General features: G+C 39.6%; 1 protein-coding gene and 1 long non-coding RNA gene across 2 annotated transcripts; both read left to right on the top strand.

Annotated features, from left to right (window-relative positions):
• The first annotated feature begins 382 nt into the window (after positions 1-382).
• ndufa9a (NADH:ubiquinone oxidoreductase subunit A9a) lies at positions 383-6,603 on the top strand. The gene is made up of 11 exons (XM_003447056.4): positions 383-536; positions 1,831-2,004; positions 2,144-2,241; positions 2,359-2,450; positions 2,576-2,717; positions 2,885-2,987; positions 3,187-3,257; positions 3,615-3,691; positions 4,945-5,040; positions 6,105-6,171; positions 6,295-6,603. Exons 1-11 carry the CDS (start codon positions 482-484, stop codon positions 6,463-6,465), a joined length of 1,146 nt encoding a protein of 381 aa, XP_003447104.1. The 5' UTR covers positions 383-481; the 3' UTR covers positions 6,466-6,603.
• A 4,817-nt stretch (positions 6,604-11,420) lies between these two features.
• Positions 11,421-12,082, top strand: LOC112847340 (uncharacterized). Its single transcript, XR_003220837.1, has 3 exons — positions 11,421-11,526; positions 11,694-11,841; positions 11,920-12,082. It is a non-coding gene; the product is annotated as an uncharacterized LOC112847340 (long non-coding RNA).
• The last annotated feature ends 488 nt before the right edge of the window (positions 12,083-12,570 follow it).

Here is a 12,570-nt window from a genome sequence, read left to right as displayed (position 1 = left end):
ATGATGTATTAGAATACTCAGAGTAAATTAACGTCTTAACGGGTATAATAACCATCAAGTTGGCAGACATGAGGCCACAACGAAACGGCAAAGAAATATTTGAATATACAATTCAGTAATAAAACAGAAACGAGACAATACCATTAATTGAAATGTATAAGTATACAAGTAGTATTTTATCCGTTTATGCTAATAAAAAGCTGAAAGTGTGAATAAATTTGTGGTTATTTATTTTAGTGCTTAGTTTTATTGGCACCAAAATAATAAAAAAGACACAAATAAAATTATATCAAGGCTAAGTCCAAGCCTGGAAAAGCTAAAATTAAGACGTAAAACACCAGCCCAGAAAACAAAGGTTTTCATTTTTAGACTTAACGGTTACAAAGTTTTCCATATTTATACATTATTCTGGTCGTATTTATGTCTTCTTCGCGCGGCAGCTCTCGTATTTTGGCCGACGGGGTTTGCCGTAGTTGGGAAGATGGCGACCGTAACGCTGGTTAGCCGTCCTGCGAGTGTCCTTTCAAAGATTTCAAGTGAGTACCGTTGCAATTGTAGCCAGAGCATGTGTAGATGTATGTCTTACGGATTCATATAGCCAATCCCTACACTTGTGCGATTCCAAAAGAAGATCACACGACGACGGGACACTCGGCTCGGGTGACCTTGCTAACGGGCTCGGCTAATCACCCGCTAGCAAGAGCTCTAGGTAGCTAGTAGGAAACAAGAAACATAAAATTGATTAAGTATTTTGCCATGAACTACTGCTGAATCTGGGCGACTGCGTCTCATTGTGGATTAATATATCAAGGATGTGAAGTATGATGTTAGGTCGAGCTGGTTCCTCTGTGCAGCTGTAACGTCTGTTTCGCAGACTGCTAGCATCTCCTGTTTCTCTTTTGTTTTACTGCAAAATAAAACAACACTTTTGTTGCTTGACAGACTGGATGCTGTCTTTAGAGTAACTGCCGAAGTAGGGATGGTATAATTATATAATTTTAGACTGAAACACTGAGCTAGCTTTAGTCCCATGTCTGCCCTGTAGTTCACATTAGCTGACATTTTTAGTTTCATTAGTTTACTAACTGAGAACCAGTATGAAATTAAATACAGTTTTGTCGCCAAAGGACTTGGGCACATTTTTCATGCTTCTGTCATCTGCAGCCTCCGTATATAGGATTTCCCATTTCCACTCTCTGGTTTGACATTGGTTCAAAATGCAGCTGCTCGTCTCTTAACTGGTACAAAGAAAAGACGGCACGTCACTTCTGTTTTAGCTCCCCTGCTTTGGCTGCCTGTGACGTTTTTAATAAATATTTCAAAATGTTATTCACTTTTAAAGCCGTCTATGAGTTAGCTTCACAGTATATTACAGGTCTTTGAATTTCATAGTTTGCCTCCAATTCAATGAAGTCATTATTATAACAACATTATAATTATAACATACAAAATTTCTCTCAATGCCTCCTCCTTGCCTAAAAACTAAAGGTGATCAGGCTTTTGCAGTTATTGTCTCCAGGCTATGGAACAGTCTTAACAGTGCTTGTAAAGGACTTTGGGTTAAATTCTGTTTTTGTGAAACGTGTTGTTTAAATTAAACTGACTTAACTTTAGTAAAATGCATATTAATACATACTAATATGTAATACCATGCACACACTATTGTGGCCTTCGGTTGCTAGATGCATGAGGCTAAATTGTAAGCTTTAATACAGTTTTGAAGTGCCAATCATTCAGCTTTATGGTCTTTTCCAATTAAGTGTGTAACTGATTGCATCTCACCTTATAATTAAATCCAACTGCTACCTGCCTTTCTACTCCCCCTAACAGGCAACTCCTACCCTGCTTTGTTGTCAGCTGCGTCTGTCACCACAGTCCAGCAGAGGAAGTTGCACCATGCTCTCATCCCTAAAGGGAAAGGAGGACGCTCCTCTTTTAGTGGAATAGCTGCCACGGTGTTTGGTGCCACAGGTTTCCTAGGACGATACGTAGTCAATAGGCTGGGTGAGTTGAGAAAAAGTGAGAAAAATGCTGACATTAATGTGCATTTGTTATTAGCTAGTACTTATACATACCGCAATGCTTGATTTCAGAGTACACACTGTTTAGCGGAAGTTAAAATGTTTTCATGTGGTGTTTTCAGGTCGGATTGGCTCTCAGATTATAATCCCTCATCGCTGTGATCAGTATGACCTCATGCACTTCAGGCCCATGGGTGATCTTGGGCAAATCATCTTTTTGGTAAGCTGCATATGGATGCAAATTTCTCTTGCAGAAACACTTTAAAGTGCATATGGGCATGAATGCAGAACATCAGCGGATATGACAGTCACCTTGTCTTTGTTTATTGTGTTAAAGGAGTGGGATGCCAGGAACAAAGACTCCATTAAACGGGCTATGGAGCACTCAGATGTTGTCATCAATCTGGTGGGCAGAGAGTGGGAGACGAGGTATATTAGTCTGGAAATAAGCACTTGATTTATAATCTGGTGTTCACATGAAGCTGATTTGTAATAATAAGTTCCCTTTGAGGTTGGCTATTTAAGGTTTTTCCTGTCCACCTCTTTCTGTGAAGGAACTTTCGCTTTGAGGACGTGTTTGTTACCATCCCACAGCAGATTGCCAGGGCAGCCAGAGAAGCCGGCATCACAAAGTTCGTCCACATGTCGCACCTCAACGCTGACATCCGCAGCCCCTCAAAATACCTGAGGAACAAGGTCAGGAATCGCTTCTATACAGATCGAAACACTTTTTGTCAAAGTCACACTGTGTTTTGAATGGGTTTGTTGAAATTTTAAGCGAGTTTTAGGTACACTTTTATTACAGTTCATAATTCATGTTTATACAACAGATAATCTTTGTGTGTCACGTTCTTTAACTGTAGGCTGTAGGAGAGACTGCAGTAAGGGAAGAGTTTCCTGATGCCATCATCATGAAGCCCTCTGAGATGTTTGGGAGGGAGGACAGATTCTTTAACTATTACGCAAGTAAGAAGGCCTCTGTGTACCTCTGTGTCGTGTAAATGTCAGCAAAAGGTCATTACAGTTTGATAATTGTGGTTTCTTTTGTCCTGCATATTAACTACAGTGTTGCCTTTCTTAATTTCACACAGAACTGTTGTTCCTCATCTTTGAAAACGTTCCCAGTGATAATCGGTGTAACTGTGTGATTTAAATCCTTTCTCAGATATGCGCTGGTTTGGAAATGCCGTTCCTCTTATTGCCCTCGGGAAAAAGACGGTGAAGCAGCCTGTTCATGTAAGTGCTTGATTTTATTAACTGGTTTATCTATCAGTTTATTTTCCCTTTTAAGATGACACAAAGAAAATTCCAAGTCATTGCTTGTATTTTGTTGGAGTGTGGCTCATGGTTTCCATCACGTCTGCTATTTTGTCAAAGCCACACTTGCCACTGCAGCTATGATTAAGTGGTTCCACTGGTTTCATTCATTGTTGCATACCTAATTTATCACTGGGCCATGTGGTTGCAAAACTGTTTTGTCATATTTCATATAACAATTGAAGTTACACTGTGGATGACCACTCCACTCTTTGACTAAATGCTGTTCAAACACTGTAAACAAAATCAACTAAGCGCACCGTCTTTCCCCTTCAGGTGGTGGATGTGGCTAAGGCCATCATCAGTGCTATCAGAGACCCTGATGCTAATGGAAAGACATATGCACTTGTTGGGTAAGTGGGCTAATTTGTTAGCAAAGTTAGCGTGTTGTAATGTATTTATGCCAAGAAGTTCAACAAATATTGAAATGTTTAAAAGTTCAAATTTATAGCTGCTGTTCTGGCAATCGCAATGATCTCTTCTGAGATTGTAAATTCAGAACGGTGTTAAATAGGAGAATGTGCCTATGTATTTTGTTTTTATGGATTTATGAAAAACAAGGTTAAAGCTTGACTAATACCAATGTTTGATCATATTTAAAATCCAATATGTCAGCCAATATTTTTCTTCTTTCATACACACCAAACATAAGTGGATTGCCCTAATATTTATGTGTAGTTTTTAATTCGCCCTTAATAAAATAATAATAATAATAATAATAATGTAATAGTTTATAAATAATCCTGTTTTTAATTATCACAACAAGTTGTGCATACTCATTTGCACACTTCCTGATTGCTCGCATCAGATTGTTGTTGTTTGTAATTTTATGAAAACGTGCTGCCCTCTGGTGGACAAATTGTACAACATCAACAATCATAACATAGTTGTAGGGTGTTTCTTCAGTTCTTCTTTTGTTTTTTAATGGATCATGAAATTGCCAGAAACGATACATCGTCAGAAGAACACACGAGGGTTTAAAAGTTCCTAAATGTTTGACTAAAAAATAAAACAGATTTATAATGGAGATGTATAATTTAATGTGATATGTTTTAGGTGGTGTTAAATTCAGTTAAAAAAAAATTAATTCAATAAAAGGACTAGATGTTACAATCCCTGGTAATACATTGCTTCAAGTGGAGAAGGTTTTGAGGGATGGCTGCTCTGAAACTCTACCCTTTTGACGGCCTCTGCTGAGGCAGGCCCACCACGGGTTGATGAATCTTGGACGTGTGTCTCTCAGTTAGCTGACTGTCTTCGCTGCCCAAGTGATGTCAGCCCTCTTCAGCCACAGCCAGTGACTGGTCCTCTCAGCAGTGTTAGCTAATTCTGTTATAGCCTGTCCTCGTACCTGTCCTCTGACTCCAATCTAAGCAGTTTTTCCTGTTGTACTGGCAACAAAGCCCCTGCACCCCACTTCCACCGGACACACCTTGATCTTCCAGCCTCTGCCCTCCGCCTCAGCTGCCAAGTTGGCATACCGCAGCTTCTCGTGGAAATGGTGTTGCAACATGTTTGTCAGTGGTTCGAGTCCTGCCTTTGTTACCATGGGTGTGCATGATACACATTTTTTTTCTCTCTCTCTCTCCTGTTTTCTTTTGTCTAGACCCAATCGTTACCTCCTTCATGACCTGGTGGAGTACATTTACGCAGTGGCGCACAGACCTTTTGTGCCCTACCCTCTGCCTCGCCCACTTTTTCAGTAAGCACCTCATATATTATGTTCAGGGTTCAATATTCTCCAGAATGAAGTCATCTCATTTGTGTAAATACTTTAAGGACTCAGTCACAAAAACAGTGGATGCTGAAAAATATTCATTATTATTCATTATTTAATAATAACCCAGGCCATTTGGAGCACGCAGCAAGATCAGAGTTAGCTTAAAACTGTTTTAAAAAATATGCAACAAGTGTGATTTATGACTGACCCGCATTCAGGCAGAGCTTCTGCTGAGAGCCACATCTGCATCCAAAGTAGTTTGACTTTTTCTTCTTTCTTTCTTTTTTTTAACAAATACAACAGCAGTCACCTCTGGGGGCTTATACTGTGAGGTAAAGACTATCCATGTCAGGGAGGAAACACAACAATTAGACAAACCCTTTGTCGTTTGACAACAGTGGGAAAAGCAAACTTTTTAGCAGAACCAGGCTGAGGGAGGGGCAGCCTTCTGCTGCAACCAGTTAGGGGTGAGGTGAAAGAGAAAAGGAAGGACGGAAGACACACGATGGAGGACAGAGTTAAATAATTACTAATGAATAAATACAATATATATAGTCTGGTATTTAAACATGTATAGATTGTGAAAGAGAAATGCTCAGTGCATCATAGGAAGTGCCCAGCAGTATAACTGAGGGATGGTTAAGGCTCACATGATCTAGGCCCGACTGTGAGCGTTATCAAAAAGGGAATTTCTAAGAAATTCTTTTTATTAAACTTTTAAAAACTAACCACAAGTAAGATAAGAGTCTGAGAAAATATTTGGATATTATCATCTTTAACATATGACAGGACCTGATGATTGTAAATATAACGATTGTGGAAATGAAGGAAAGCTGTACCACATAAATGCTTCATGTGCATGTTGAAGGACATGTGGTCAAAAATCGTTCCAAGATTTCTCACAATGTTACTGGAGGCCAAAGTAATGCCATCCAGATTAATTTAGGACAGTAAAAATACAGAACAACCACTTCATGCTATGTTGAAGTACTGGTTATCAAAAGTTGTTTGCTAATGTTATAAATGACGGTTTGCTCATTTTCCAGCCTGGCTGCCCAGTTGTTTGCAATGAATCCTTTTGAGCCCTGGACAACCCCAGACAAAGTGGATAGGGTAAGACTGCCAAGTCTCTGATATAGCCTCAAGGCTGGTCTGAATTCCCCCCTCAGCATTGTACCAAGGAGCTTTTTCAAGATAATCGATAAGAAAATCCTCTAATGTGCTCCCATTTTCTAGTTTCACACAACAGACATGAAGTACCCGGGACTCCCGGGTCTGGAGGATCTCGGCATCACTGCTTCCAGTGTAGAGCAAAAGGCTATTGAGATTTTGCGTCGCCACCGCCGCTTCCGTTACCTGGAAGCAGAACTGGATGAGACGAAGCCGGCCAAGACCGTCAACTATTAAGGCAGCCGATGAGAAATCTCCTTTCAATGCTTTGCCTTTAACTCTATTCTGTACATAAATAAAGAATTATCCCCTAATGTGTTTCATGTATAGATTTCTTGGTAAATATTTTCATTAAACACAGCATTCCCTGTCTGACATGACGTTGCATTACCGTGCTCATGTTTTGGTTGTTGTATTTAATCATAGAAAGTATGACTGTGATAAAGGTGGAGTGTTTTAGTGACAGCACTAGCCCCTTAGAGCAGCGGTCCCCAACCTTTTTTGCACCACGGACCGGTTTATGCCCGACAATATTTTCACGGACCGGCCTTTAAGGTGTCGCGGATAAATACAACAAAATAAAACTAGTACCGGTACCGAAAAAAAGAAGATTTATTCATAACACACGAGAAAAGACCCAGGAAAACTGAGTTAACGATAAAAACGATAACAAAATAACGCTGAAAACCCTGAAAACCATACATTTCACACCTGAGCCTCAACTCTCGCAGCCCGGTACCAAACGACTCACGGACCGGTACCGGTCCGAGACCCGGGGGTTGGGGACCGCTGCCTCAGAAGATTTGTTATCAATCCAGACAGCAGGGGGACTGAAAGCAGTGCTACTGCAGTAGATCCCAGTGTAAAAAAATAAATGTAGCAGTACTCACAAACAGCCAGTGCAACAAAAACAGTGTTAGTGTTTCAAGAAGAATAAGCTACAACTCTAATAGGGAAGTTAAGGCAACACAAGAATAAAAGATGAACTACTGACATACAGAAATAGATAAAACTCTTTTCACAGCAGAAAAGTCATTTCATCTGCTCTCCATGCAGTTTTTATCCCTCGCTGTACACTGCAAAAACTCAAAATCTTACCAAGTATATTTGTCTAATTTCTAGTTGAAATGTCTCATCACACTTAAAATAAGACACAATCAGCTACAGAGTATCATTCCAGTGAGATATAGGGACTTGTTTTTAGACAGTGCATCTTGGATCTGGAGAATTTTCACTTATTTTTCACTTATTTCAAACAAAAAATCTTGTATTAAGTGAAAAAAATCTGCCAATGGAACAAGTGAAAGTTCTGCAGATCCAGGTCCTAGAAAATAGGACACCCCACTTGGTAAGATTTTGAGTTTTTGCAGTGTAAAAGGCAGACTGGGTATTGTCATCACCCTGCCAGGCAGACAATGTGGCTACACATGTTTGTGAATCCAATAACTCGAGAACAAAGTTTCAAATTTATGGCGTGGGTGAAAATCTGAATGCGATAACTTCAGAACAAGGTGACACAGGATTTTCATATTGATGCTATAGGTCAGGGGTGTCTAACTCCAGGCCTCGAGGGCCGGTGTCCTGCAGGTTTTAGAGATCGCTCTGGGTCAACACACCTGAATCAAATGATAAGCTTGTTACCAGGCCTCTGGAGAACTTCAAGACATGCTGAGGAGGTCGTTTACCCATTTAAATCAGCTGTGTTGGATCAAGGACACATCTAAAACCTGCAGGACACCGGCCCTCGAGACCTGGAGTTCCCCCACCACTGGTGGTGGTGCTGGCTACTGCCAGCATTTTTAAATCTGAGATGCTTTTCTTTACCTTAAGTTGTTTTTATACACAATGCTGTTATTTTTACTTCACTGCTAAAGATATTTGTGTTGATGGGCTTCTCCTTTTAATGTCACAGATCTCTCAAGTTCCAGCATATGTCACAGCATTACATCAGTGTTTTCAATCAAATTACTTCATATACATATTCTTTTTATCATATTACCTCTCTGTTCAGCACTTTGGCCGACACTTGATGTCTTTTAAATGTGCTATATAAATAAACATGACTTGACATATGTACTCATCGGCCACTTTATTAGTTACACCTTGCAAATACACGGTTAGACCCACTTTTACCTCCAGAGCTGCCTTAATTCTTCATGGCATATATTTGGTTAGGTGCTCAAAGCATTCACAAGAGATTTTGCTCCATGCTGACATCATAGCATCATGCAGTTGCTGCAGATTTGTCAGCTGCTCATCCAAGTTTCCCCTTCAACCACATCCCAAATGTGCTGTACTGGACTGTGAAGGCTACTGGAGTACAGCATTTTTCCATCGCTCTATTGTCCAATTTTGGTGAGTGCATGTGAAACAGTTGATAGCTGTGGCACCTGGCGTGGTCTTCTGATGCTGTAGACCATCTGTGTTCCATCTTCAGGTGCTCTTCTGTATACCTTGTATGTAACGAGTGACTGAGTTATTCTGGGTTTCCTGTCAGTTTAAAATACTCTGTCTATTCTCCTGACTTCTGACATCAACAAGATAACTACCTTGATAACTACTAGACACCTTACATATATCCAGACCTGTTGCATTACCTACACATTCATCAGAAACAGATTAGATGAATGAGTGATGCACAGAAAATCAAATTACTGTGTTTTTACTTCTGTTTCTGGCACTGATTATTTCAATGCTGACACTGTTGTGAGGGAGTCGAGTGGCCATCGCAAACAGTAAAATGACAATAAAGGTTTTGACCAGCAGGGGGAGTTTTTCGGTTTCTGTTCAAATAACCTTTCAGTCAGTGTAAGCAAACTTTTGTGTTTGTGATTCTTTTTGTAAAAGCCACAGAATTGATACCTAGAATGTCTTTGTCCTGCTTTTGTGTAAAAACATCTATTATGACAGTTAACAGACTAATGCTTGCTTGGTTTGTTCTGTGAAGAGGTTTAAGCTTTATAAGCCTGGGTTGGTGCTCCTGAGGGAGAGTTCAAAATTGCAGTGCTGGCTAGTTGACTAATAGCCATGGGCTTGGCTGTGGCTATAAGTTTGCTTTTGTATAGTTTTCTTCTTTTGTCATTCATTCCACCAACCTGAGCTGCCTTGTTATCTGCACCTGTAAATAACCTGAGTGAAGAGAAGTCCGGCTTCCAAGTGTTCTTTCTCCACTGAGGCCCTCTTACAATAACCATGTGACTTGAATTTTCATTTTCACACGCATTTTATTGCTTTTCTATATTGAAATTTTGGTTGTTGTATTTAATCATAGAAAGTATGATGTGGTAGTACTAACCCCTGAGAAGATTCATAATCAGGACAGTAAAAAAAATGCATGGTGGGTCTAAATGTCAGTAGAAGAAGTAATAAAGTACCGTATAACGCTAACGGGGAAGGTAATGTGATCCAGAAGGATAAAGAAGTGAGAAAAATAGAAACGGACCACAACAAGCATAATCTTATCTGTCATATTTAATGCTTCAAGGCTGTCATTTATCCTAAATGTACTAATATTTTAATATCAATTACAAACACAGTGAATTCATGTAAAACAAAGGAGGCTGAGTAAGTTTTACAAGCACATGAAATTTACTGAGTGTACTTTGAAACCTTTATTGTTAGCCTGTTAACGGTTGTTGGCATCACCTCTGCACCTTTACGTCAGTAAAAGACTATTTAATAGCTGTGTGAGTTTTTTTTTCTTTGAGAAATGTTTAATCTTTAAGATAAGACATGCTTTTATATACAGCTTGAGTTTTAAAGCCTGTTCAAAAGGTTGCAGTGTGTGTGTGTTGTTGTGGGGTTGTGGTGTGGGTGGGGAATCCAAAGGGGAAAGATTTATGCTCGATTTGATCTGTATGACAAGTTTTTGAAGAGCACTTGATAAGTCCAGACAATCCTTTTAGCCAGTTTCTTCTTCTTTTGCCCCAACAATGAATAACAGTTCTCATCCTTCTGTTTTCCAGCCTCCACAAAAGCAAAGCTAATCGAGGTATCAGGTCAAAAGAATTTCCCAAATTACATTTAAAAAACGTCAACAAAACAGAAGAGAAGGTCATTACGCCAAAGTACCCAAACTCCATCCTGTTTACCAAGTGGGGCGATGGCCTGACAGAACAAGAGCAGATGGAAGCCGAAGGTCTGTTTCAGATTTATGGATACAATGGCTTCCTGAGTAACCAGCTGCCACTCGGAAGGAAGCTTGAAGACACAAGAGATAGCAGGTACATTTTATTAATGAGATCTGTGATGTTTACATTTTTTTAATTTATTGCGGTAACTTTCAGTGTTGTCATCCTTTGTCTTAGAAATGCGAAAGTATTCCTCACAGTACATAACAACTCACCCTGTTTAGATGTCTGGCACAGAAATATCCCAAAGATCTGCCGAGCATCAGTGTGATAAATGAAGTTCTGTCTGTCATTAACCTGGTTCAAAGTGAATGGAGTATTTCTTTGCAATTAAAACTCTGTGCAAACAGTCTTGGTATCAAAATAAAGCTAGCGATTCAACAGAGGTGTAAATATTACAGCAGATGTTACTGTGTCAAAGTAACTGAATCTGGAACATAGAAAAATATGAAGATTTTTTTCCTTGCTTATTTTTTTTGTATTTTTATAGCATGTAACCCCTTTGAAAATACGGTGCAGTAGACAATACATTCCAGAAAACCAGAAATCAACATATGAACATTATCTGTGCAAAAATTGATGCTGCTAAAGTGAAACAGAGCAAAGTTACAGAGGTTTTGGTGAAGACATAGCCAGGTGTTTTGCAATTTCTCACATTTTGTCACATTTTAGCAGAAATGATTTTAATAATGCAGGTGCCCCTACTTATTAAATTTAAGGGCAAAAGACCTTCTATTCAAAATGTTCAATATATAAATCTATACCATATGTTCTTCTTATCCATTATGTTATGCAAAATAACAAATTTATTATTACCTTATATTTGAGTATTTGAGAAAAACAGTAACCACTGCCATTTCAGTCTGCATTCATTTCATGACATTTCTTTTAGCAATATTACTGTTTAAATCATGTGTTCTTGTATGACCTATGACAAACAGGATTATAGAATCATGGAGGAAGAAGCTCAGAGAAAAGCTGTAACAACCCTCTTAAGAGCCACTGTGTGGAACAAAGGAGCTGTTCCAGGCCAGCCCGTTCTCACTCCAGAGGCGTAACATCTCGACGATTTGTCACGTCCCGCTGCGTTCCAGAGGAACGCGAAAGGTGACCTTCCGGGTTCTTATGCTACGTGCCGGGTCATCGGGGAAATCCAACCGGTCCTGCGGTAATACACGTTCCAGCCATGTATTCCAGCCCTAACCATAGCCTTATCCTTAACCTTAACCAACACTTTAATAACGTTATACAGTGTTTTACAAACCAGTTTAAGTAAAATGAACAAACATGTGTTGATTGGTTCCAAACGGTTCTCAATTTTCCTCATTTTTCCAGTCTCGTCATTTAGGGAGGTGTTGGGTGCCCGGAAGCGTAATATGTTGATGATTTGTCACCTAGCGTAAAATATTACGCTTTGGGAGTGAGAACGTGTTGTCCAGGAAATATCCCCATCCTGCATGGATGCCACTTCCAACAACCACAGGTAATGTAGAGAACCAAACTACCAGGATAATAAATATAACCGAATATAATCTGAAATTATTACTTTTCCTTTTACCAGCACTGCTACTACAACACAGATGGTGAAATAATCATAGGGGGGATTACATCTCACAATTATAACAGTAATCGCTGCCTGGTTGATCCAGGCTCTGGAAGTTCTCCCACCCTGCAGGAGTGTTCACTGGCAAAGAAAAATGAACTGCACATGCACTGGGACTTCAAACAAGTAAGATCTCGGCCGATAACAATCATGGAAATGTTTAAATGATGCCCCGGTATAGTGTCTTTTCAGATGCCACTGGTAGGAGTAAGTCAGAAATGTTCAGATACTGCTACTGTCATACTGTCAATGTTTTTTAGAAACACTTGCTGTGCACTGTTGCCTCATAGCGTCTCTCAAATGTCTCTCAAACTGGCCAAGCGATCATAAACAAAGCAACAAACAGATGCCTTGAAATCGCCCAAGGAGCAAACTTTTACTATGAGCTCATCATTCAGCAGTGCAGTGGACAGAGCTGGAGGATCGAGCATCTCGTCACAAGTTTTTAGTGCAGTCCTTAACATGAATGTCTGTTATATTCAGGTGTGCTCGAACCCAATCTTATGAATATTTTTGACTAATTAAAACAGAATAAAGATCAAAACTATTTCTAAATACAACTGAAAATGTTTTAATTCCTACAGTACTCACTACAAATAACTGGGCTGC

This window comes from Oreochromis niloticus, linkage group LG7, assembly GCF_001858045.2.
Source record: "Oreochromis niloticus isolate F11D_XX linkage group LG7, O_niloticus_UMD_NMBU, whole genome shotgun sequence".
Classification (NCBI taxonomy): domain Eukaryota; kingdom Metazoa; phylum Chordata; class Actinopteri; order Cichliformes; family Cichlidae; genus Oreochromis; species Oreochromis niloticus.
Note: the sequence above shows the minus strand (reverse complement) of the source record. Positions and strands in the feature narration are given on the sequence as shown.